We start from the raw sequence: 27,203 nt of genomic DNA, 5'->3' as shown, positions 1-27,203 counted from the left end.
CATTGTGCAAAATTAACACAGCATGCCGCCTACAACCCAACAGGGCCGGCCGCATACAAAAAAACATATAGTTCAGTTAACACCAGGCAACCCGAGAGGCAGTCCAGAACGATTTATGGCATCTCAGCATTAAAGGACGAAATAAATGGTAGGGAAGCAATAAGGAGGTGGTAGGCTAGCATATGTTTCATACCGCACAACCCCCACCAGCACGCATTCAAAGAGGACCCCCCCCCGATAGGCCAGGCGTCTGGTCGCCCACTTTGAATTAAATCTTGCCCTTACTGTGTTAACTATGATGTTAAGATATTTGAAACCATCTAAAGTAGCCAACATTCATGAGCCATATCTTGATTAGGGCACGCTTCTTTTTTTCCATGTTGAAGACCTAATTTCATCTTTATATTCAGTGTTTTGTTTATTAAGTACCTATATATTTTAGCAGTAGCCTTGACACATTGAATAGATAAATGATTGAGATGCGATCTTTTATTGAACTGAACAGACCACAAAATAACTAATCACCACAGATCCATCACAAGAAGGTACAACTGATATGAGCCAAATATATGTTGCAACACCAGACATGGGAATAAGCTTCCAGCACTACTTGCCATTGTTAACGTGTGTTGGCAATGTGCAGGTCTTTTGAGCAATGTGAACTGAACTTGAGAGGATAAATAGCAATCATTGGCAAAGCCAATAGGTCACACCTATACAATTTTGTTTTAGCCATGCTGTACACCAGAGTGGCTGCTGTTAAGCAGGGCTAAAAGTTAGAGGAGTGGGGTAGACTGGGGTAGAATGGAGTGGGGTGGATTGGGGTAGATTGAAGTGCAGGAGTTGGGTAGATTAGCATGCTAGATTGGAGTGGGATAGATTGAGTTGGGGTAGATTTGGGGTGGAGTGGGGTAGATTTGGGTGGAGTGGGGTAGATTTGGGTGGAGTGGGGTAGATTTGGGTGGAGTGGGGTAGACTGCTGGGGTGGAGTGGGGTAGATTGAGTTGGGGTAGATTGAGTTGGGGTAGATTTGGGTGGAGTGGGGTAGATTTGGGTGGAGTGGGGTAGATTTAGGTGAAGTAGGGTAGCTTGTGGTGGAGTGGGGTAGCTTGTGGTGGAGTGGGGTAGCTTGTGGTGGAGTGGGGTAGCTTGTGGTGGAGTGGAGTGGGGTGGAGTGGAGTGGGGTAGAGTAGAGTAGAGTGGAGTGGAATTAGGTAGATTACAGTGAAGAAGACGGGCTCCCTGCGGGGCAATTTCTCCTGCACCGGTCTATGCTAGCCACACTCACGGTGCTCTGGGGAGACCTAGCTACTGAACTGCCCACACACCTTACTATACAATACTTGCACATCAAGGGACAAGGCAGACATCTGACACGGTGGTTCGCAGCTTCGCTGCGCCAACACGCTGTGATCAATTTAGACCCCCTCAGACATAAATGGGAGCGAGACCTAGGCAAGTAATTTTCGGACAACGAATGGGGGCAAGTGCTGGCCAGCCCGGTTCATATCTCCAGGAACATGAGGTTCAGGCAGATCCAATATTACATTACACACAGAGCGTACTACACACCAGCTAAAATCAACAGATATTTTCATCGTACCGATTCTGCTTGTCCTAGATGTTCTGTTTTAGACGCAGACTTGATACATACGTTGTGGAGCTGCACCAGTCTTAGTACATATTGGAGAGAAGTAGCGGGAGCACTACATAGCTGCACCGAGAGAGAGATACCCTTTGAATGGCCGGCGTACTTGCTGCACAGATTCCGCAGGACACGTAATACCAAGGTCACATCCAGATTCTTGGACCTGGGCAAAATAGCTGCCAATTGCTAATCACAAAACGATGGAAGGCGCCTGACACCCCACACTTCCAGGCTTGGAGACATTCCACACTTGCATGGGCTAGAGTAGAAGGCATAGCAATTTGCCGTGAAGAGACCATAGGCCTTAGGAAAATACCAATAGCTACACACTGGGAAGCGATCCTACTAATACTACAACAACATGCAAGCCTGCATCAACACCTGGCCCGGATGGGTTGCATCGCGCACATGACTAGAATTTCTGAGACACCAAAAGACACCAATTCCACAGCTGACACTGGTACGCCGATGCCCCGATGCATACATTTATGGGGGACACATGGTTAAAGTATAGGATACAGGCGCAGCAGGCAACATACCCACACAGACAGGTGGAGGCACTCCAACTCCACTCCAAGGTCTACATCTCCCCCCCCCCCCCCCCCCCGGTTGTTAAATGCGCAGTTTATCATGGTCCTCCATACAGTTCCAGACTCTCAATGTTACTTTATGAAAGCTATGTTTGTAGACATCCTAACAGGATTGGACTCTGAATGATGATACCGACCTAGTAGAATTTAATTGGAACTGTCACACCTGCTTGTCCATAGAATAAATAACTGCAATGTTCTTCTCGTCAAAATGAGCTACTGTAAGAGATCTAAGGCCACTATACACAAACCATGTAATGCTGTTTGTTACTGTTTCTGTCGTAATAAAACAAAAATAATAGGATATTTAAAAAAAAAATTTTTTTAAATGAGGTAGATTGGAGTGGAATGAGGTAGATTGGACTGGGATATATTGAGGTACGTTGGGGTGAAGTGGGATACTTTCTGGAAGAGTGGAGTAGAGTGGAGTGGGGTATATTGGAGTGGAATAGATTGGAGTGGAATAGTTAGATAAGCGTGGAGTGGGGTAGATCTGAGTGATATTAACAAGAGTGAGGTAGATTGCTGTTGATTGGATTAGAGTGGGACGAGTGGATTGGAGTGGAGTTGGATAGAGTGGTGTGGGGTGGATTGGAATGGGGTGAAGTAGACTGGAGTGGGGCGGATTGGATGGGGTAGATTGAAGTAGGGTAGTTTGGGGTGGAGGTGGGGTAAGGTAGACTGGAGTGGGGGTGGATTTGAGTGAAGTGGGTTAGATTGGACTGGTGGATTGGAGCCGATTTGAGTGGAGTGGGGTGGAGTTGGATAGCTGGGAGTAGAGATGAGATTAGAGTGGAGTCAAATAGGTTGAGGAATAGTGGAGTTTGTTAGATTAGGGTGGCGTGGGGTAGATCTGGTGGATTAGAGTACGGTAGATTGAAATTGAACAAGGTAGATTGGAGAACGATAAATGCAGTGGGATATTTTAGAGTGTGGTAGAGTGATGTGGGGTAGAGTGGGGTGGGCAGATTGGGGTGGGGTGAAGTGGGGTAGACTGGGGTAGGGTCGATTAGAGGGGAGTAGATTAGAATGGGGTAGATTGGAGCTGTGAGGTTTGGAGTGGGGTAGTTTGGAGTAGGGTAGATTGGAGTGAGGTGGACTGGGGTGGAATGAGTTAGCTTAGAGTTGAATGGGGTACATTTGAGTTGAGTGGGGTACATTTGAGTTGAGTGGGTTAGATTTTGGTAGAGTGGAGTGTGGTGGAGGGGGATAGCCTAGAGGAGTGGGGTAGATTAGAGTGCTGTGGGGTAGAGTGTAGTGGGGTGGAGTGAGGTAGATTGGAGTGGGGTAGATTGTATTGGGGTAGGTTTGTGTGGGGTAGATTTATATTGGGGTAGATCGTGTAGGGTTGTTCGGGGTAGAGTGGAGTGAGATATATTGGGGTAGATTGCAGCGGGGTGTGGTAGATGGGGAAAGAGTGGAGTTCACTGGAGTGGGCTCGATTGGAGTGGGTTGGATTGGAGTGGGCTCGATTGGATTGGAGTAGATTAAGGTCATGTGGGGTAGATTGGAGTGGAGTAGATTAAGGTCATGTGGGGTAGATTGGATTGGGGTAGATTAAGGTCATGGGGTAGATTGGAGTGAAGTAGCTTAAGGTCATGTGGGGTAGATTGGAGTGGAGTAGATTAAGGTCATGGGGTAGATTGGAGTGGAGTAGCTTAAGGTCATGTGGAGTAGATTGGAGTGGAGTAGAAGGTCATGTGGGGTAGATTAAGGTCATGTGGGGTAGATTAAGGTCATGTGGGGTAGATTGGGTGGATTATGGTAGGGTGGATTGGAGTGAAGTTGTGTAGACTGGATTGGAGTGGGGTAGATTTGTGTGGGATAGGAGTGGGATAGTTTAAAATGGGGTAGATGGAATGTAGTGGGGTGGATTGAATTTGAGGTACATTGAAGTTGGGCAGTTTAGGGTGGAGTGGGGTAGGGTAGATTATAGTGTGGTGGAGTGGGTTATATTGGACTGGAGCGCGCGGTAGATTTGAGTGTCATGTGGTAGATTAAAGTGAAGTGGAGTTTGGTAGATTGGGTGGAGTGGGTAAATTAGAGTAAGGTAGAGTGGGGCGAAGTGGAACGGGATTGATTGGAGTGAAGGGAGATAGATTAGGGGAAGTGTGGAGTAGGGTAGACGAGTGGAGTAGATTATGGTAGGGCTTCAGTCAGATATGAGTTGGGCTAAGCAAATTAAGACAGCTACCCTGAAGCATAAGCAACAGGCAGGGATTCTTGCAGATAACTTTAAAACCTCTTTTACCAAACCAATTAGCCCACTAATGGAGATATACGGCCTTAAAGTTTTAAGTTCTACCCTTTATGGTGCTGAACTTTGGGGGTTTCAGAATTCATCCACCCTAGCTGTGGCGGAAAACTCATTTTTACGAAAGGCTATTGGTGTCCCTCAAAGTACTCCTATGTGCCCACTACTATTAGACATGGGTAGGAAACCTATAAGGGACTTGGCCAAACTCCGCCCTCTCCTATATTGGAGAAGATTGTGGTGTACGCCCGAGCTTTCACACTATGCAAAAGGCCTTAAAGACGTGATGGACTCTGATCACCACCATAGGATTAAATGGCTGGGGGAATTAAGATCATTGTTGGCCAATTTAGGTCTGAGAGACCTGTGGGAGGACCCCCAAAATGCTTCCTTTCCCGCAAAGAAGATTCTAAAGGAGCTATGCTGGGATCTGATAACGGTTTCAATGCGTACTAAGGGTGCGCATAAAGAATTGTCTGGTCGGTTTCTTGAGTTGAAGTCTAAGCCTGCTATAGAAGATTATTGGGACTTCATTGAGAAACCACTTGACAGGAAGTTATACTTTCAATTGAGGATTGGCACCCTATCCGTAGGGTCATTTAATGGCAGTTGGGGTGGGGTTTATAAGAAAGCATGCCCAAAATGTGCCGACAAAGATGAATCTATTAGCCATTTGCTGTTCTTTTGCCCATTATATAAGAAACCTCGTGCAAAATGGGTTATACCTATTTGCAAAATTTTGGGTTTTAGGAAGCACGATGAGGCCCTACGAATACTCACAACGGATCCCTCACAGCCTATAGCAATAGCTATGGCAAAATTCCTAGGTTGGGCTTGGTATATTAGATCCAGGGCGTTGTCCCAGAACGTCTGACTACCTTGGCCCTAGTACCTCGGGCAAGCTACCTTCTGTCGCATTTAGACTAGGTTCTTCGATTAAATATGGGGTTTGTTTTAATTAATTATAGGGGAAGGGAAAGTCTCCTCCTCCATTTTTATGTCAATTCATTCGACAGTCATCAAGTTTAATCTGTTTTTAATGTTTTTAGCATGCAGAATATTTATGTCTTAATAATATTGTATGTATAGGTTGCTTTTATGACAATACTGTCGAATAAAGCTTTGGAATGGAATGGTAGGGCACATTTGGTGGATTAAAGTAGGGTAATTGGATTGGAGTGGGGTAGATTGAAGAGGGATGATTGGAGCTGGATAGTTTGGGGAGGGGTAGATTGGGGTGGGGTAGATTGGGAAGGGGTAGATTGGAGTAGAGTGAGATAGGGTATATTGGGTAGAGTGGGGTAGAATGGAGTGAAGTGGAGTGGGGTAGATTGTGGTAGATTGGAGTGGGGTAGTTTTGGGGGTAGGAACGAGTTGTATAGATTGCAGTGGAGTAAGGTAACTTGGAATGGAGTTGGGTAAATTAGACTGGGGAAGTATGGAGTGTAGTGGGTTGGATTTAGGCACATTGGAGTGGGGTTGATTGGGGGAGATAGGAGAATAGTGGGGTAGATTTGAGTGAAGTGCAGTAGATTGGGATCGATTGGATTATGGTGGGGTTGATTGAGTGGATTAGTGTGAAGTATGCATGGTGTGGTATCGCACTGCCATTACAGAAACACATTTCAGTTGAAATGACCAGTACGTTTGTACTGAAAAACGGTTTTACTGCACATAAACCATAATGTATGCAAATGTCATCACTGAGTGTAATGATGTGTTTTGATCGTATTCAAATATTGGTTTCCACCATATTTCACAATTACATGGAAAATGTGCCTCATTTGAACTAATTCTGAAACGGGTGTCTCCAACCAGACTTTAGAGAGCTACAAGTAGCTTCTTGACAGCTTCTGAATAGCTCACAGCCTCTTAAGTTTGTTTTTTTAAAGTACAGGGTCACATTTTTCTTTTAAAGTCAAGGGAAGGCTGTGTTTATTTTACATTATTATCTTCAGGCTGCAGGTAGCAGGGCCTGATAATGAGCAGTGCTGGAGTCAAATTTAGGACCCGGGGCACAGAGGTGAAGAACTGAAGCACTGATGTATTTAACTCCTAAATAAGTACTTGTCAACTCAATATTGGATTGTGAGAACAACATTGTGTTTCTGAATGCTTTTAAATGATAGAAAATTAATGAAAAGTTACCTTAATGATTAAGTTAACTCTTCAGTTTACTTTTTCTCCCATTTCGAAGTTTTGCATTAACAAACAGCAGGCCTCTTGCTCCCTTTAACCATTAGACACTTTGCCATATTTATAACTGAAAACTACAGTCCTCTTTTTTAAATGGGAGAAATTTAAAGTGTGAAAAATATTTCTATGAAACATTGTCTTAAGGCATTATTTTGACTTCGGTGATGTGGGAGCCGATCCGCCACGCCGCTGCCCTGCTCTCACACCGCCAAAGTCAAGATAGATTGTACACCAGATTCAGACTTGAATCTAGGTCGGGCGGTCGTGCTGCAGCAGTCCCATGGTGGTGCCTGTTTAAGGGCTGATAGGAGAGCCATAACAGGCACTGCATTAGGAACGTCGCAACATGTTCCTGCACAGGAAGGAATGCACCATGTTGTGTATTTCTTCCTGTGCAGAAACTGGGGGTGATAAAATACAGGGGGGCACAACATGTGCCCCCTTTATGCACCCCCATGCACAGAGGCAACACGGGGTCCTGTAAGGGCCCCCTGAGTAGCCTCACTGCTATCCTTTCCAAGGCAGGCTCAGCACCATGGAAAGGCTGGCGGTGAGGCAACTGGTGATATGCTCAGCGGTGCCGCAGTGGTACTGCCGCCATACTGCACTGTCTGACCACTGCGCCACCACTGAGGGATCCAGGATCCCTGGTGGACGCAGGGGTCTAGTGGTGTCCAACCACCAATGCCCTAATAGGGTGGGTACACCACCACGGCTTCCGAACTCCTAATAAGGGTCTTAACTCTAGGCCTTTCCCCCTGTGCTAAGCCTTTTTTTTGGCTATTTTGGGTAGTGTGTGCTTAGGCTCCTGTAACTTTTTGACCACATAAGGTATCCACGCCAAAATGGGGATTGTAAAGGTACCCAGGGTTTGTGGATTCCCCTGGAGTGGTCCCTGGAGGGGACCCAGAAATTAGCCTTTTGTTTTTTTGGGGAAAAATGGGAAAAAGGGGCTGCAAATGAAAGCGTCTGGGTTTTTCTCTGCAAATAGCATCAAAAAAAGGTTTGTGGAGCTGAAATCACCATTTTCCCAGCTTTTAGGGAATGGCAGACTTTTGTCAGAAAACCACATTTTTTTACAGTTTTGGCATTTTTCTGGGACTTAGCCTATTTTTGCTATTTTTTGTGCTTTCAGCCTCCTTTCAGTTAATGGTAGAAATGGGTGTGAAAGCAATAATGGATCCTGGAAAGCTATACATTTCAGAAAAGTAGATAACATTCTGAATTCAGCAAGGGGTCATTTGTGTAGATCCATCAAGGTTTCTTTATAGAAACTAACATTTAAATATAGGAAACATTTAAAATTAGTTGAAAAAAAAAGCCTTTTGTGTCAACGTTTTCACCTGTAACTTCTTCTAATTATGATAGCTCTTTGAAAGCAATATACCGTTACATCCGCTGGACCTTCCTGGTTGTGGGGATATATAAGACTTGTAGGTTCACCAAGAACCCGACGAACCCAGAGTCAAAAACTGAGCAGCAATTTGCAATGTTTTTTTTATTATGTTCCCGGTATATAGCAATTATTGTGGGAAGATGTATACATGGAAAAATCGGTATGAAAGACACCTATGTATTTCTGAAATGGGAACAAATTATAGAGTTTAGAAACAGTACATATTTGCACATTTTTGAAATTGGGAAAACTCATACTAGCATGAGAATTATCAGTCATTTTTCAAAATGACTTCTTTTTTACACAATGTCTTTCATTTGGAAGGCAGAAATGCTTCAAAAATCAATGGGTAATAACAGTTGCTTTACAAATCTGAATTACCCTAAGTCTCCCGATAGAAATCGTACCTCACTTGTGTGGGTAGGCATAGTACCCACGACAGGAAATGGCTCTAAACCCAACGTGAACACACCACATTTTCACAATGTAAATTTACCCTTTTTTTGCGAAGTGTCTAGCTGTAGCTTTTGAACACTAGCTCTGCCGGCACCTAGGGAAAACTAGCGAACCTATACGTTTTTGAAAACTAGACACCCAGGGGAATCCAGGATGGGGTGACTTGACTGCCTCCCACCAGGTTCTGTTACCCAGAATCCCTTCCAGAATCCCTTGCAAACTTAAATATTTTTCAAAAATACCAAATTTTTCCCACATTTCTGTGGTGGAAAATTTTGGAATCTACGTGGATCCACAATTTTCCACCCACCCCGCGTTCCCCAAAGTCTTCCGAGAAAAATGGTACCTCACTTGTGTGGGTCGGCCTAGTGCCCGCGACAGGAAACGGCGCAAAACGCAACGTGAACACACCTCAATTTCGTGAAAAATTACCCTTTTTTGGCAAAGTGCTTAGCTGTAGTTTTTTCACCCTAGCCTGCCGGCACCTAGGGAAACCTACCAAACCTATACATTTTTGAAAAGTAGACACCCAGGGGAATCCAGGATGTGGTGACTTGGCTACCTCCCACCAGGTTCTGTTACTCAGAATCCCTTGTAAACCTAAAACATTATCCAAAAAAACACATTTTCCCCACATTTCTGTTGTGGAAAGTTCTGGAATCTGCGTGGATCCACAAATTTCTACCCACCCCGCGTTCCCCAAAGTCTTACGAGAAAAATGGTACCTCACTTATGTGGGTTGGCCTAGTGCCCGTTACAGGAAACTGCGCAAAACGCACCGTGGTCACACCTCAATTTCGCAGTGAAAAATGACCTTTTTTTGGCAAAGTGCCTAGCTGTAGTTTGTGAACCCTAGCTCTGCCAGCACCTAGAGAAACCTACCAAACCCACACATTTCTGAAAACTAGACACCCGGGGGCTTCCAGGGAGGTATGGCTTGCATGGATGCCCCAACTTTTCCTTACCCAGAATCCCCTGCAAACCTCAATTTTAGCTGAAAAAATCACGTTTTTCACACATTGTGTGGGAAAGTTGTGGCTCACACCAATTTCCCACCACCCAGCGTTCCCCCAGGTCTCCCGATAAAAATGGTGCCTCACTTGTGTGGGAGGCCCAAGATCCCACGTGGGTTTGGTAGGTTTCCCTAGATGGCCGCCGAGCACGGGGCCAAAAACCCAGGTGACCCCCCTTGCATAACCATGTTGTTTGGTGATTGGCAATTTTGATGTCGCCTCAATACGTTTTGGGCCCCTGCCTGTCGCGGGTACTTGGGCCTCCCACATGAGTGAGGCACCGTTTTTATCAGAAGGCTTTGGGGAACGTGGGGTGGGTGGAATTTTGTGGATCCACGCAGATTCCAGACTTTCCACGACAGAAATGTGAGGAAAATGTGTTTTTTGGGACAGATATTTAGGTTTGCAAGGGATTCTGGGTAACAGAACCTGGTGAGAGCCAGTCAAGTCACCCCAACCTTGGATTCCCATGGGTGTCTAGTTTTTAAAAATGTACAAGTTTGCTAGGTTTCCCTATGTGCCGGCTGCGCTAGGGCCCAAAATCGACAGGTAAGCCTATTGCTAAAAACAAATCCCTGCCTAGTCTGCTTTCTGCTGCCCTGGGGGGGGGATATCGGGGGTGGGGTTGCCCTGATATGCCCCCAAGGGGGGCAGAAACACTGTGGCTATTTGTTTAGGGGGTGCGGGCATGGGCATGCACGTTTTGGGCAGCCCCACTCTAATTTAAATTTGCCCCCAAAAAAACCCTGGCGTCTAGTGGGCTTTTTGCTAATGCCCCCATCTGCCCCCCAGGGGGGCAAAAATCCTACTACACCAGGGTTTTTTTAGAGCAAATTTTAATTAGGGTGGGGGTTGCATAAAAAGGGCATGCCAATGCCCCCTCACTAATAAAAACTTTCCCCAATAAATCCCTGGCGTCTAGTGGGATTTTTGAGCCCCGAGGGGGCAGATTGGTGGCTACTGCCCCATCTGCTCCCCGGGGGGCAGGAAGGTTGCAATTATTGCGGGGGAGGGGGTGGGGGCATGGACATGCCTGTTTTGGGCAGCCCCCACCCTAATTCAAATTTGCCCCCAAAAAATCCCTGGCGACTAGTGGGCTTTTTGCACCCCCTGGGGGTGCAGATTGGGGCAAATGCCCCCATCTGCACCCCAGGGGGGGGGGGGGGGTGGCAGAAAGCCTACTAGACACCAGGGATTTTTTTGAGCAAATTTTACTTAGGGTGGGGGTTGCCAAAAATGGGCATGCCAATGTCCCCACCCTAATAAAAATGTGCCCAAAATAATCCCTGCCGTCTAGCGGGATTTTTGCCTCCCCAGGGGGGCAGATTGGGGGCTTCTGCCCCCCGGGGGGAAGGAAGTCTGTAATTTTTGAGGGGTGGGGGCTACCCCACCAAATTTGCCCCCCCCCCCCAAAAAAAACAGGCATCTAGAGGGCATTTTGTCCGTCCCCCCCCCCCCCCCCCCCCTGGCGGGAGAGATTGGGGGCTAATTGGGGTGGGGGCTGCCCAAAATGGGCATGCCAATGCCCCCACCCTAATTAAAATTTGCAGAAAACAATCCCTGGCGTCTACTGGGCTTTTTGCCCCCCAGAGGGGCATATTGGGGGCTAATGCCCCCTTCTGGGCAGGAAGGCTGTCAGTTTTTGAGGGGGTGGGGCATGGGCATGCCTGTTTTGGGCAGCCCCCACCCTAATACAAATTTGCCTAAAAATAATTCCCCGACTAATGGGCTTCCCCCCTCCCCGGAATTTCCCTGAAAGGGATTTCCCACGCGATGTTGCATGACGAGCTGGACTCGTCATGAGTCACGAACACTGTGTGCCATGACGAGTCCAGCTCGTCATGAGCATCGTAGGGGTTAATGTTTTTCTTCACTTTCATTTAAGCCATTTACATCTTCATGTTTTTTCACTTTACATTTTTTCCGTTTAAACAAATATATATGGTATAAATATGGCACCTTGTCTACAGTGCACTGGGAGCAAGATGCCTGGTGTTTTATTAACCCCTTGAGTGCCCCGCCCATTCCCCCTCCTGTGCCGGCCCTTTCATTAGCGGGCGGGGTCCATGACGAGATAGTCTCGTCATGGGCACAGCGCAACCGCGCTCCATGACGGGACTATCTCGTCATGGGCACAGAAGGGGTTAAATGTGACACTTGGAAATGGGATTAAATTTAAATAATGAGTTTTATGGAATCCTAAACAAAGTTAACTCTACAGTTTCATTTTATTTCATTTCAAAGTGTCACCTTTACACACAGTAGGTATCTTGCTCTCAGTGACTGGTAGACACAGTTGGATATTTATAACTGAAAAATACAGCCATTACATTAAGTGGGAGAACTTTAAAGTGCAGAAAAATGTTCCATATCATGATTATTTTTGCTGAACATTTTCTAGACTTTTCCTATTTAAAAAAATGGGTCTATGTTAGTATTATGCATGTAACGGTGCCACATATGACAAAAGGTATTCCAGTGCAACAAGTACATACAGCATAGGCTTTAGTCACCCATACACATTTATCCCATTCATACGCACACATGTTCATACATCCCCAAAATCCCCACTCTTACTGACACACATGGCAGTCCTGTCATAGTGCCTCTAGTAAAAATATTTTGTTGAAACCATGGTATCTGCTTCTTTGGACATTAGGCTTAAAGTCAATGTATCTGGGTGTGAGGGTGCCTGGTAACAATGTGCGAGTTGCTCCGCCTTCAGCAGCTCACAGTGATTTTCCCTGATCAGATGTATCTCTCACTACAGATTGGAGGTTGGAGACCCCTGAAACATCGGTACAATTCATTTTTTGTTGTGTGCTAGAAAAAAGCTTACTACACCTCACTCTTACATGAGTACTCAGCAGGATTGTCATATAAATTCTCTCATGTTGAAGTCATTTTGTAATCAGATAAAGAAAAATAATTACCAAGCTCCCTGGAACAGAGTCTGACATTGGACCACTGTCTTTGAATGCAGAGCAAGTGTGAAATGACATGAACAGGATTTAAAGGCCTGTTTTTAGAAACAGAGTTCAGGGAAGAATATAAACATTCTTTAGTCAATCGGAGGGACCAACTGAACCTAGAGAGCCTAGAGCAAATGAAGCCTTGAAATAGAAAGTCAGAAAGTGTTAGTTACAAACCACAAAGCTAAAAGTTATTAACAAGTGTAATGCTTCCTAGGTCAACTTTCTGAAATTCCCCAAGATCTCTTTAGCAAACCAGACAGCTGCACTGTCTGGTAAGCTGCACCTAAAAAGGAAACTTGCAATGCAAGTATCAAATGATTTGTTTTGATTTTTAAGCTTGTATAAAAAATAATTCAATATTATGTGGTGTCCAGATGCTGTAAATTATAGTCATCAGTTTGACGACTCTTCCTCATCTGTACTGCACATGTGAAAAGTTCTTTCCTCAAATTACTCACCTTTGCCCAATGTGTAAGAATGCCGACACATACCACACTCAGACATTCCTCAGACGTCAAGATCTGGAGTCATTTTTGGCTGGTTGTTTTACCTTTTTTAACAGCGAATATATGGTGCTAAGTTCTTGTGGTGCTATTTGAGGTCAGAACATGTTTCTCGTATCGGTCTAGAATATACCGGTGTTTGGTTTACTTAAGTGCTAGAGTAGCTACTTGAATCTTAATATGAAATGTTGCTTTGTGAACAGGATCACTCTGTCAACTTTAGGTCACTATGAATGTTGGTTACAATATATAAAGGATTTTCTAAATATTGATGATGAAATAGTGCATGCACCACCGCCCGATTGGAGAGCAGGACTTGTATGAAGTTAGCCACGCTACGGGAGACACGCTACGCGGGAGGAGCCTGTGCCCAAGCCGAGGACAGCAGGGTGCGAGCCGCGGCGGTGGTGCTTGCGACCGCACTTGGAGCCTGGGGGCACCTGAGGACGCCCGAGGATCTCAGCGAGTGCAGTGCTGTGTTGTGGTTGCAGCGGTGACCCACCTGGTCTTGGTTAACGGTGGGCCTGGGCGTGGTGCAAGCAAGCGAGCGAGGACCCAGCCCTAGACTCTTCGATCCCTGGGGAGGTACAATTCCTCAGTTTTCTAACCCGGCTGCTGCCTTGCCGCCCTCAGCTACAGCCCTCACCCCCCCCCCCCCCTCCCTGCCCGAGAGGAGTATAGTGGGGGGAGAGGAGAGAAAAGGAATAATAACGCCATTTAAAAATGGTGAGGTAATGGCCTGCTGCTGCTGTGTCCCTAGGTCCTTGTTATCAGTTTTTTCTTTGCGGCCTTGGCAATCACCCAACCATCTAACTATTGAGGAAAAGAAGAACTTATACTGTTATACATTTATTATTATCATCTCGGGCAGAAGAATTGTTGCATTAAGGGGGCCTTTTCTTGACTGCTTAGTTGGCTGGTTGCGAGCAGGTCCCCACAAGTTTGTGACTTTTGTGATTGAGTGAGCGGGGCGTTTTTCCTGAGCGTATACCAACCGGGGATGCTCAGTGGAGGTCTCGGTGTCCCAGACTGCAGAGCAGGGAGGAGGAGTCCTGTTGGTTTCCCCGTGCCACGCACGCTGTAAAAGCGTTGCTTACCTCCCTGCGGCATTCATCAGAGACCAGAGGCGGCTGGACCCCCCTTCTTGGTCTTCTGACTATGGCCCTTTGGCTGGAGGCGCTTATTGCACCTATTGCTCCCGCCGGATACGCAGCTGTTGAGAATCCTGGGGGTCTAAGAACGTTAACACAAGGTGGGCATAACAGGGTGTTTTCTTGCCAACTTTTTTTGCACCTATTGGTCTTCTTGCTATTTGCCGGCTGACAGGCTTTTTTTTTTTTTACTTTCCGGTTTCATCTGGCCAAAATCTTGGCAACTTCAGCTAAAAGATTTTATCCTGTTGCCTTGTTTGATATATCCCTGCTTTTAACATCAAGGACGGGTCATCATGGGGAAACGCAAGACGGTTCCTGCAGCCTCCACTGCCCCTGCGATAACTATAATTGTCTCCTTTTTACAGCGTGCAGTGGGGGTTCTAGATAAGGAAATTGAGCTTGTGGCACAGCGGCTCTCCCCCCTCCCCAGCTACCTGTCTGCTCCCCAGCTTACTTAGCTGAGCCCGAATGAGGGTTCTATTCACCTACTGCTCAGAATGTAGGTGGGGTGCTGGTGGCACTTGATATTACGAATGAGGCTAGCAGGGCAAACCCAGCCTCCGCATCTATGCCTGGTTGCAGCAAGAGCATTAACAAACCAGTGGCTTCCAGCATGACAGGGGATACCAATGTGGGTCCCGGGTCTGGAGCCAAAAGAAAGTGCTCCCTGGCTGGGAGCAAGGCAAAGCGTCTGAGGGCAGAGGCTCTGTTGCCCAGTGTGCATGGCACACAGTTCCTGACAAAGGCAGAAAGTGCTGCTCTTAAACTTTTATAATGCCACATCGTCTCTTCCAGAGGTTTGTAACATCTCTAGGCTGGGTGCATTTATGTGCAATCCAAATGCCTCCATTCTCTAAGAGGTATCTTATGCTGGTCTGAGATTTTAATATCCATCCGTGTGGGGATGCGAGAGAGTTAGACGCTGGAGTTTGTTTGTCCTCGTTTGACAGGGCTGCATGTAGAACATACCTGTCAGGGAGATAACCTTAATGCCCTAGTGAACGAGTTTGACCGTTTATCAGCAATGGGCAAACTGGACCCAGGTCGGAGGGAACTTGTACCCTCATTTTAAGGAAAAGGTAGTGATTCATGTATAGATTTTGTTTTTGTTTCTACTCCGCTTGTTTACCTTCTATTTGATTTCTCTATTGAAGTGAGTATCTTCAGTGACCATAACCCCCTGTGCCTTAAAGCCAGCTGGTGCCCACTAACCCAAAACAAGGGGGGAGGAAGGGGGGGGACTATTGAAAGCCACATATGGTGGTAGAAGGCTTAAATGGGGCCAATTCATTCCTGACTCTTTCCATGAGTCCTTATTAGTCAAAGTTAGAAGGAGCTACAGACTTGCCTGGCTCCGCAGCCCAAGCCAGAAGTTCTCATTAATGGTTTTGCTTTTGCAGTTATTTATTGCCGACTTATTGGAGGCTCCGCCCTCTAAAAGTTACCTAAACTGGGTCCCAAGATGGTTTGGATCTGCCTGCTTGTGCGTGTATAGGAACCTCAAGGAAGCTCTACGTACCACCCCAAGAGACAGTTGCTTAGTAAGAACCTATAGAAAGCAGTATAAAGGAGCATTGGCTAAGTGTAAGGCGGCGTTGAAGGAGGATGCCTGGAGTGAGCGAGCACTTTAGAGTAGTTCCACGTTTTGGGGCATTGTTAACAGCCCCTTCTTGGCATCCGACACAGTAAATGCCCTTGATGCCCATATCACTGAGGATGAATGGGTTAGCCATTTTGAGGACACGTTCTGGTGTCCACCTGCTCAGAGTGTCTCTAGTGGAGAGGGAATAGGGAAATCAGCCCTGTCTGTTTCAGAGGGGGAAGTTAGTAAGGGCATAGTAGGTTTGTCCCGTAACAAGGCCCCAGGACCAGATGGGATTCCCCCTGACCTGTCTGGAGCTGTGGGCCCCTGCCCTCACTTCAATCATCAATGTGACTGTTCGAGTTGGCCCCTGAGATTCCTGGGCCACCTCCACCATCTTTCCCCTTTTTAAACAAGGGAATAGAAGCAGTACACACTGTTATGAGCCAATCTCCCTGTTGGATTCAGTGGTCAAAGTGGGCGGGCCTATTTTACTGGACAGATTATCTAGCTGGGACGACAATAACATCTTGTCAGAAGTTCAGTATGGTTTTCGTCCTGGTCGATCGACCATGGACCAATGTCGGAACCTATTCATGATGCTTAATAAGTATACAGTTGCCCACCCTGGTACTATTTACTTGCCGTTCATGGACCTTTCCTCCGCGTTCGATCCCGTTAATAGAATTAAGCTGTGGCAGACTCTGTCATCTATCGGTGTGGATAGGGATATTGTTATTTTTTTACAGGATCTCCATCGAGACACTAAGGCGGAGGTCAGTTACACCAATGACTTTAAGGTAACCCGAAATTTCTCTATACAGAGGGGTCTGTCAGGGATGCATCCTGGCCCTTTTTTTTGTTTAACCTATGTATAAACAACTTAGAGCAGGTATTACTGGAGTCTAAGGTGGATTATCCTCAGGTGGGACAGCGCTGCCTTCCTGTCCTTTTGTATGCAAATGATGCTGTGTTGATGGCTAGAACTGAGAGCTGGCTGCAAGCTTTGCTAAACTCCTTTGTCCAATTTATGGAAGAGCAGGACTTGATGTCCAATAATTGTAAATCCTATGTGATGCAAGTGGGATCTCGCTCGAGTAAGCCCTACACTTTTAAGATCGGGTCTACCCCGGTTCCTAAGACCTGTGTCTTTTCCTATATGGGGGTTTTGTTGGACGGCAAGATGAATTGGGGGGGCCTTTAAAAATCATAAGAAAAATGCTTTAGTCAGGCAAATGCTGCTATTTTTATTTTACATTTAGATTAGGTAAAAGACCGGTTGGGCAATATTGCAGATCTATAGGGCTAAGCGTATTGCTAAAGTGTTGTATGGTATTGAAGTCTGGGGCCATATTGCACTTGGTGATCTTCAAATCTCCGAAAACACCTTTTTGAGACATCTCCTAGCTGTTCCTCAGGGTACCCTAACCTTTATTGTCCATGAGGAACCAGCTATGGCCTATCTTACTGATTTTTGGGCTCTTTGCCCCCTTTTTTTATGGCTAAACATTTGGCTTAGCAAGGGGACCTCATTAAACAAACTGATCTTAAACGATTGTATGGCCCTTGACCATACTGACTAGGCTTCAGATTGACCTTTTTCATCTCCTTCTTCCCCACCCTAGGGGGCAGAGTAAGGGCCATATTTTGTTGCCCTGTGGCTGCAACGGTAAATCTCCACAGGACATCTTTCGCTTCTTGATGTTTTGTAGTTTTTATGACCTACCTAGGACATCCATTATCATTCTGATTTTGAAAAAAGCTAATTTTAGGCACGTGCATCACACTTACATTTTGTTTAATTAATGCTTGAGGGTAGCACAGTTTTTTATGTATTTAGTTTTTTTAAATCTGCAGTTAGGCTTGGATCTGGTTGCGATTAACTAGCGTGTTTTAACATATAATCTTTTGGCAATCTTTTATGCTAGTTTCTTGGTTTTATCTATTGCCAACGTAGTTGCAATAACCAGTCAGTGGAGGTCACTACGTACTTTATCATGTTATGCACACTCTACTAATAATAAAGAAGGTCCTTTATTATTTTGTAGTTGATAATGGTGTATCTTGTGTAAACTACGTTTGGCATTTGTCCACCATCTGTGTAGATCTGATGTGATAAGTTGTTTTTAACCTAGTCATTTTAGTTATCTGGTTTTGCTGGTGTGAGACTTGTGCTTTCTGTATTTTGTCCTTTATACACAGTTTTGGACACTATCTCAATTGGTACATGTTTTATCCGATGATGCTTTTTATCTGTATCTCATGTGTGCTCTTTTATGTTTTTTGTGAAAGAAACCGAATAAAGATTGGTGACTGATAATTGGACAGCAAGGTTTAAAAAAAAAGAAAAATTACTCTTTTTGAGTCTTTGTTTTGTTAGTCATGTTCAAAACAATTGACGGACCTGTTTAGAATTGATTATCACACTTAACTTAGTAGACCTGAGGTCATTGTATGAGATGTAAAATTGGAAAGAAATTCAAAGTTCCATGCATCTGGTTCAGGAACCCTTCTAGATGTGCCCGGGGAGGCCATAATTGCTTTACAGGATATTTGAATAGAAAGCCATTCTGTATTAGGGATCATTAGGTTCACTTACTAACGAGAAAGTTCTCCAGCTGTAACTGTTAATAAATGTTTGCAGTTAATCTCAGAAGTTCACGATAAAGTAAATATGAGGTATCTTAATCGATAGTCGTTGCTCTTGTTCCTTTTTTCTGATATACTTATTGCTTTTTCTAATTTAAGTCCCAGAACCTACGTCTGGGAGAAGAAAGGAGGCGAGCTTCCACCACAATCCAGGCAGCAGGAGAACACCCTTGTCTTCTTATTCCTCAACAAGAGTGACAGCGGGGTGTACTTGTGCAAGGTCAGCAGTCTGATGGGCAATTATGTCGCCGAACACAACTTGGATGTCAATGGTAAGCACATTTTCTCTTAGAATTTACAGGTCACTGGTTTATATTGATCTGCATTTTCACTTTCACAGGACATATAAATTGCATGCTTGTCACTCGTGCTATCCGCTCTAGTTCATTTCAGTCATTGAAAGTGTCTAAGTTGTTTCTACATCCATTCTGGTCATATAAAAATCTCTGAATAGTTATTTCTTGATGTGGGAAGTGGCCAATGTTTGCGAGCAACGGTGTTGCGACAAGTGCATTGTTCACTCATCTAAGCCAATAGACAGGTGCTGTTTGCAAGTAGCTCCGAAGTTCCTTCCATTATAATGAAACCATTCTTCTCTGGAGGTTGCATGGACGACAGTATGCAAAAGTCTAATGATGGAGTTATAAAGGCTAGCTCATATGGACATGTATATAAAGATAGCCTTCATTTTACTCAACATGTTACTGCTAAGGAAACCTGGATGGGGTGGTGGCGAGTGTTTGGGGGGTTTATTGTGTGTGTTTGTTTTGTAAGAAAAAGAGACAGAAAAAGATATAGACAACTGACCTTCAGATCGAAGACGGAATTCTCTCTATTGGGGCCATGCTTTCTAATAGAGTCTACCTGCCTTTGCTATTGTGTTTCTGGAGTACACCAGTTGCTTAACTTGTGAAACAATTAGTACCAGGGCCCAAAGGATTGCTCAGAGCACCTCAGCTGTAGCTACTGAATGTGTTGAATACAAAGGCTGCATGTTCTTGATTCCCCCTCATGTCTTTTTAATCCATCACCAGAAACCTCCGGCCATATTTTCTCACAACTGGAAGGCGCCTGCTTTCTCCTTTTGTCCCAATTTTACCATTTTAATCTTCCTCCTTCTTTCCCCTTTTCTGTTTTTTTCTCTTTCTCTGGGTCAAAATCTGATGAGCAACAGTAAGAGCCATCATCCCAAAAATGGATGCTGGTGGCCCCAAGCATTCAACCACTGGCTCACATGAAGCACTGACTGCAGGGGTATCTGGAGACTAGCTTGTGTCCACTGTTAAGGAAAGTTTTGTATAGTTGTTTTTAATTTTAGATAGCTTCTTTATTTGCAACCAGTTTTTATATTACCAGAATTGTACATTTTTTTTCTCATTCTTGCCCTGTCTTGGATGTGGATTGGATATACAATGCAAATGCCACTGGATTCAAGATAGCCTGGCTGATGAGGATTATGAACCCGAAACCGGTCCCAGGATGCTTGTTTCCAGTCCAAGGAAGATATGGCTTGGCAGTTCGGGCTGGACTGTTCCCATGAGGCACAGGGTCATACTGATTTGCATATGGCCATGTCTGAACTGGGGTGGCAGAGTGAGCTAAAGAATGATGATGGATTAAACCCAGATCAGTTGACTGGGGGTGAGTGCTTGCGATGTTAAACACTCCGTCCATCATCCCCTTTGGTTTTGCCTTGGATCTACAATGTACATTAAATGTAATAGATCAGTCAATGGCTCAATGTTGCCCCACTATTATTTTACCAAACATATCCCCCTTTTATAGATCAGTTTTTGTCCCCACCAAAAGCTGTATGTAATTGCCATATTGACCAGTAGAGAGCTATCTGTATAGATCGATGAACCTGTGCATTGATACGTTACTTCAAGTTTGATATACAGGCGTTTGAGATGTAACTTCTTTGTCTGAGCCATACCTTTTCGAGAGATTTAGAGGATGAGCTCTTCCGTAATCACAGTCTCCCATATGGATTTCCATGAGGATGGAGATGTTAGATTGTTGGCAAAATTGTGAGTGAGATATTTAACACTGGCTCATCAGAGAACACTGTTTAAGAAGGTCTTATTCATCATTCAGTGCATAACGTGGGTAGTGAATGGAGCCTGGATTTAGAGATTAATGGTGGCAGTGGCATGGTAAGGTAATAGTATTTTGTTCATGGTAATGTTCCAAACCTTTTCTATCAGATATGTGGTTTTTAGTATGTAGTCCAGTTGTTGTTTTGTGTAGTGCCACATGTACTAAGCCTTTCAGTGGTTGCACAACCTGCTATTCACTAAATCACAGGGCTTGCAACCGCTTAATGGCTTTTTTCAATGTACTAAACCCATTTTTAGATTCAGTAACAGGTTACCGAATTACAAAATGGGTTTAGAAATGAATTATATATCACTGTTTGAAAGGTGCATGTTCAGGGCGTCCATTCCTACTAGCAGTCTGCTGAGTTTTGAATCAATGTTTAGCGACCAAAATCCGGTTGAAAAACATTGAAAAGTTACCTGACTCCCGAGTTGGGTTAGTAACACATTGTGTGGTGTTCTCTTTCACCACTGTCTTGTGATGCAAGTTCTATAGAACTTGGAATGCATGTCATGTCTCATCTGTCAGTTGCTCCCTGGTGGCTGATGGATGAGGTGTTATGAATAAACCTCTACGTTAATCCTCTACTCATGTGTCCTATTTATTGGGGATCTTTCACTGGCGACAAGCGAGGGATCGAAAAACAGAGGAAAAGAACGGAGACAACACCTCAACATCAAGCTGTTTCTAATTGAGTGTTTAAGTTACTGTTGCATTGTGACTTAGGAAGAAGTCTGCCCTCAGAAGCATACTAAAGTTTTGTGCTTGTGACCTGAGGAGTGCGGGTGGATCGTACCCAGGAGTTTGTCTTTATTTTAATGCTTTGAGTGACAATTTTGGACAAGATCGGCGGTTTAGCAGGGCGGCGCGAGCACGCCGCGTGTATCGCCCTTCAACAAAAGACGTTGGGTCGTTGGTCTTCAAGATTTTAATTTTAGCGTAGAACATCTCCCTGGTGTTGATAATGTTTCGGCTGATTGTCTGTCCCGTTTGGTTTGTGATGTAGGAGAAGAACAGTTGTTGGATGATTTCCTGGAAGAAGTCAGTGTTTGCGAAATAACCTCAGGTGTTATAAAGGAGGATGAGTGGAAAGAGGAAGTTCAAAAAGATAGTGAGTTGTTGAAAGGTATGAGCATGATTCAGTCGAAAGTTTGAAAGTTTTGTTTGATGATTCTTTGCCCAAAATTTGGCGATTAATTGTAGATGAGTTATCTGTTGATAAAGAAATTTTGCTAAGAGGCACTAAGTTAGTTCCATCCTTCCTCCCTTAGGAAAAAGTTAATGGAGGAGGCACATCAGGGTCACTTAGGGATTTTGAAAACAAAAGAAAGATTGAGAGCATGTTTCTGGTGGCCCGGTATGGATTTGGAAATTGAGCGAGAAGTTAGAGAGTGCATGCAATGTAAGATCAGTGATAAAGTCCTTGCCACTCATACTGTGCCTATGGTTTTTTGTAGACTTCCAAATAGTCCTTGGGAAGATATTACTATTGATATTGTCGGTCCTCTCAACGGTGAACATCGTATACCTTATTTAATTGTTTTGATTGGTCTCTATTCCAGATGGGTGGAGATTTCTTGTGTATCAGATGTGACCTCTAGTTGTGTTATTTCTTTTTTACAAGAGGTCTTTAAGAGAGACGGATTTCCAAAAACTCTTATCCGACAATGGTCCCCAGTTCTGCTCTGGACAAATTAATGATTTTCTAGTATCATGTGGTATCATACATTAAAAAAATTCTATATATCATCCAGATACCAATGGAGCTGTGGAAAGATTTAATAGGGTTATAAAAGAGAATATTCAACTGTCCAGAGTAAATTCTTTGAATTGGAAGGATGAGTTGCAAAAATGTATTCTGTTTCATTGTTTCACTCCTCACACTTCTACTCGGAAGTCGCCTTTTGAGTTGTTTAAAGGTAGAGGTCCTAATACGAGGGTGTGTCCAAGTTGGATGACTTGGGGTAAGGGTGTGAAAGACAATAACATTGGTATTTGGAGGAAAAGAGAAGAAAGCAGACAGCACGAAAACAAATTATATTTTGATGAAAGGTAGAAAGTAAAGCAAGTTCTTATAAAAGGGTGTGATTTAGTACATGTGAAGGCTCCTGTAGGAGCATTGTCTTGGTCAAAGTTTACTGCTCCTATGCGAGTTACGAAATGTTTAAAAAATGTTGTCAAATTAGAAAATGGAAAGATTTGGAATTTGAGTCGAGTTGTAATTCTCAAATCTAAACTTGAAATGAATAAGTCTGGTATTGATTTGCCTGATGGCTCGGATGAGTCATCTAAGTTATGTCTGAGACGTAGTGGTAGGAAGACATCAGTACCATATTATATGAAAGACTATATTAATTAGAGCTTGTGATGGTTTATGATTCTCTTTGTTAAAATTTCACTGTATCTCATTTTACGTTTCATTTTAATTTCATTATTGGAAGGAAGATGTGTGGTGTTCTTTCACCACTGTCTTGTGATGCAAGTTCTATAGAACATAGAACTTGGAATGCATCTCATGTCTCATCTGTCAGTTGCTCCCTGGTGGCTGATGGATGAGGTGTTATGAATAAACATCCACGTTAATCCTCTACTCATGTGTCCTATTTATTGGGGATCTTTCACTGGCGACAAGGGAGGGATCGAAAAACAGAGGAAGTTCAATAGGGAAGGAGGCCCCTTTGGGACCCCTGCTCCATTGTGAATGTAACAAACAAAAAAAAGTTTGTTGGTCAGATGGCAGCGGTCCAAGGGACCACTACCAACTCTCAATTAAACTTTAAAAAAAAAACTTTTCTTTTAAAAGGCAGCACAATTTAATTTGAAGAAAGCAGCTGCGTTTTTCTTTTCTTTAGTTTATTTAAATGTGATCACAGACATGGTTGTCAGCAATCCCCAGCTTGGGTGGGAGGGGGGCTAGTGAGCCAGGCTGCAAGAAGCCCATCACCATGTAATGCTCTGCGGGCTGTACAGATCATCCAGTACTAATCCAGCACATCGGGCAGGCATCGAGTCCCAAAGTTTGTGGGCGAGTGACACACTGACCCTGAGCCGCCATCCCCCCAAGCCCAGAGGTGTGCCATCCATTATGTGCTGAGAATTCAGTGGGTGTGCGGCGGAGGTCAAGGTGGCGGCCCGCTGACACCCCGGGAGAAGAACGTAGTGTGGTGGTGGAAAGAGGCTGTGGATACCCGGTGAACGTCAGGGTGATAACTGCCCCCCTCCCCCCCCCCCCCCCCGGTCCCTGATCTACGGCTGAGGGCCTGTGATCCCGGAGATGAGAAAGTGCGAGGAGCAGAGGCTGAGCCTCTGGCCGCGAGTTCCCGGGCGAGGCACTAGAGGCGAGCTGAGTAGCTGCGGAGGTCTGAGGCCTGCCGGGGGCAGCGGTGAGCAGCGCGGTCTCCCGCGATTGATTGCTGAGGCAAAAAGAGGTCTGCGCTGCCTGGGGGTCGCTGATGAATGCGGGTCAGCTGGGTGAATCAACGATACAGCAGCAGAACTGAGAGTGCCTCCGCGGAGGCAGCGTAGCACCAGGAGACCACCTGGTCAGAGCTGCAGGAGGCTCCACACTGCCTACACCACCCAGCAGCAAACAGATGGCCAGGTGAGAGCGCGGTCAGGGAGGAAGCCCCGAAGGGTGACATTGTGCGGCCCCTTCCACTGCCCTCCGAGCACACGACAGCAGACAGCGAAGCAGTGAACTTGAAGGGGACGGCTCTGCTGAGAACTGTTGTGCCCTGCGGGCAGCAGGCCCGCACAGAGATAACTGCTCTAGGAACAAGATGGAGCAGGCGAGGAGTGGTGCCTCAGCCTTGGGGAAGCGCTGTGAGGGCAGACAGGCCCTGAAGGACATACTAAGTGTCTGAGCCCTGCAAAAAGACCCCACTAGGAGGGCATGATCAGCACATAGAGATTGAGGAGCCCTACCAATCCCCACCCCTGTCCAGGAGGCCTAGTGGATTTTGACCCAGGGGCCGCCACATGTGAGGAGATTTTCGATTCCTCCACTAAGTGAGGCCAGTTGACTGGCTGACCTCCCACCAGTGCCTTGGGTGGATGCTGTGAGGCTCAGAGGTAAGGAGGCAGCCCACAGGCAGCGGAGAGGTGTGCCCAACCTGTTGCTGTGGGACTAACCATTTGCTGGACCAGTGTGACATACCTATTGCAGCATTTAGGGCAGGGTTGCGGATATAGACAAGACGGACATACGCCAATCAAAGTTGTAGTTTGAACAGTGCAGAGCTTCCCTGGGAGGCACCCGCCTGGCAGAAGGGCAGACTGAAGAGAACATGGGTGCAGAGTCCACAGAAGAGCCGAACATCTGGGAAATGTTTAAAGACCTCAAACAATCCCTCACGGCTATTGACCTAAAAATTGGCTCAGTGTCCGATCGGATGGACAGACTAAAGGACAAGGTCTCCAACCACTATGAGCGTCTCTGGCAGGTCGAACAGCGCACGTCGCTACTCTGGAACAGTTACTTAAGATGGAAAAAGTCCTGGAAATCATCAGAAATAAAAATGAGGACTTAGAAGCAAAATCCCGGTGTACTAACATTTGCATTGTGGGAATACCAGAATCCACTGCCATGACCCTAGTTGAGGATTATGTCAAGGAAATGCTGCGCTCACTGTTTGGAGAATCCCGATTGGATACTGCATAGTAGAATGTGCCCACAAAGCGCTCGGTCCTAGACACCCTCCGGATGCCCTGGCCAGACCAATCATTGCCTGCCTCTTAAACTATAGAGACCGGGCAAGAGACCTGCAAGAAACAACATATCAGGGAAATTCTGTGTCCTACTGTCCGGACTTCACTCTTGCAGTCTAGGCTGCCAGACATGAATTTGTGCCAGCAAAGAGACTACTTCAAAAACAAGACATTAAATATTCGCTGCTGTGCCCTGCTAAGCAGCTGATTTTCCATGCGGGCAAAACCTTATACTTTACAGACCCTAAATCAGCCATCAAACTCGCTCGGAGTCTTCGCCCGGGCAAGCTGTCTCAGTGTTTGGAAAGAAATGCCGAGGGGGGACCCCGTCCACTGAAAACGATTAATCACATCCTCATGCCGACTTCACGAACACGATTACTCAAATGTACATGTGCGAGTTGGCTCCTTCACCCTATTCAGAAGACTGACCCACTTCTTCAAGAACTGCATCTCTGTACCAGTATGTCTGCTGAGGTTGCAGTAGGGGATCCTGCTGCGAGATCTTCGTCTAGCCACCCAACCCTTCTGTAATATTCCCGCTAACCACACCCATCGAGAGGTTTCAGTCGGAATACCCACTTAGCTGTACGGATGGCACAGTTAAATATTTGGGAATCTGGCTCAGTCGCACTACTGAGGAGCTTTGGCAACACAATTATGGCAAACTGATGGACTGGTTGGAAAGCCGACTGCCGCTGGTGTGCACTGCCGCTGTCTCTGTCGGGGCAATTTGCGATAGCAAAGATAGTCATTCTCCCCAAGTTCCTTTATGTGTTTGTCAACCACCCGCTTCCCCTTAGCACAGCTTTTAAGCGCAGACTATGCTCAAACTTGATAACCCTTGCCTGGGCAAGCAAACAACCCAGGATTTCATGGGAGATCCTGACGCTGCCCTTAGCACAGGGTGGTTTGGGAGGCCCTGACATGGAACTCTATTACTACTGTGCACAAGCCCAATACGGGTTCTACTGGCTCTTCCCGACCCAATTCATGGCACATACCGCGTCTGAGCATGACAAGGCAGCCCTGACGCCGCTACATATGGCCCTCTATAGATCGCAGACTAGGCAGTATGCAGTGGCAAACACAGTCGGGTGCACGGTGTGGTCATGGCGGAAGTTGGGGCTGAGGGCGCAACTGTAGAGTCTGTTTGCCCCCTCTGTGCCACTACTGCGGCACCGGAATTTGCCATTCTCGGAGGATGAGGGGGCCTGTCTGAGACCTGGAAGACTCGCCCTACGCACCATGGGATATTCATTTCCTGAAGGAATAATTCATCGTGCCCGACAAGGTACTGGTAGAAGAGAATTCTGGTGTACTGGAAAGAATGACTTTTTACAAGCTTTGCGCTGCGCACATATACTGCCTCATTCCTGATTGCGCCCCCAGCTTTCCAGGTCTTAGAGGATTTCCTGGGCAACCCAGCGCCGTGAAGACTCCTAACCGTACTATATGCTGGTATGCAGCGAACCGCGCCAATGTGCGCACCTGAAGTGGGACATGGATGGGAGGAGCGCTTAGGTGTTCCCATTGCAGAGGAAACTTGGAAATACTGCTGCACGTAGTCCAGGGCGTTTTCCCCCAAGTATATACTGAGGCTGATTCATTTTAAGTTTATACACCGACTTTATAGAACCCCAGTATGGCTGCACAGTCGGCTTGAGGGAAGATGCGAGATGTATGCGGTGCAGCGCCCAGAATGCGACATTCTTGCACTTAGCATGGGACTGCCCAGACATTGCACAATACTGGCGAAGCATTTTTGATGCGTGGGTGTGATGCTGGAGTGTGTGCTTGAACGTTCCTCCCTGACAGTGCTGCCATGATGAGGAGACTGGCAGCTATGCTTCTCTTGCTGGCTAAGCGACAAATAGCAATGTGCTGGGGTCATCGCAGAAGCCCCAGCGTTATTGACTGGCTTAGAGACGCGGTGCCTCGCCAGGAACTACTTTCTGAATAATGGGAGTTAATGCCCGA

The 27,203-nt window shown here is 45.7% G+C and overlaps 1 protein-coding gene across 8 annotated transcripts in view; it reads left to right on the top strand.

Annotated features, from left to right (window-relative positions):
- Nucleotides 1-27,203, top strand: part of CADM3 (cell adhesion molecule 3) — a 674,344-nt gene that overhangs the window by 415,511 nt on the left and 231,630 nt on the right. For all 8 annotated transcript variants that reach the window (XM_085639680.1, XM_085639676.1, XM_085639679.1 and 5 more), the window contains one exon: nt 18,516-18,688. In XM_085639680.1, coding sequence (XP_085495806.1) covers nt 18,516-18,688 — 173 coding nt within the window. The remainder of the gene's footprint in view (nt 1-18,515; nt 18,689-27,203) is intronic.

The sequence above is a fragment of the Triturus cristatus genome, chromosome 12 (assembly GCF_964204655.1).
Source record: "Triturus cristatus chromosome 12, aTriCri1.1, whole genome shotgun sequence".
In the NCBI taxonomy this organism is placed as follows: Eukaryota; Metazoa; Chordata; class Amphibia; order Caudata; family Salamandridae; genus Triturus; species Triturus cristatus.
The sequence above is the reverse complement of the archived record's forward strand: the minus strand, read 5'-3'. Positions and strand labels throughout refer to the sequence as shown.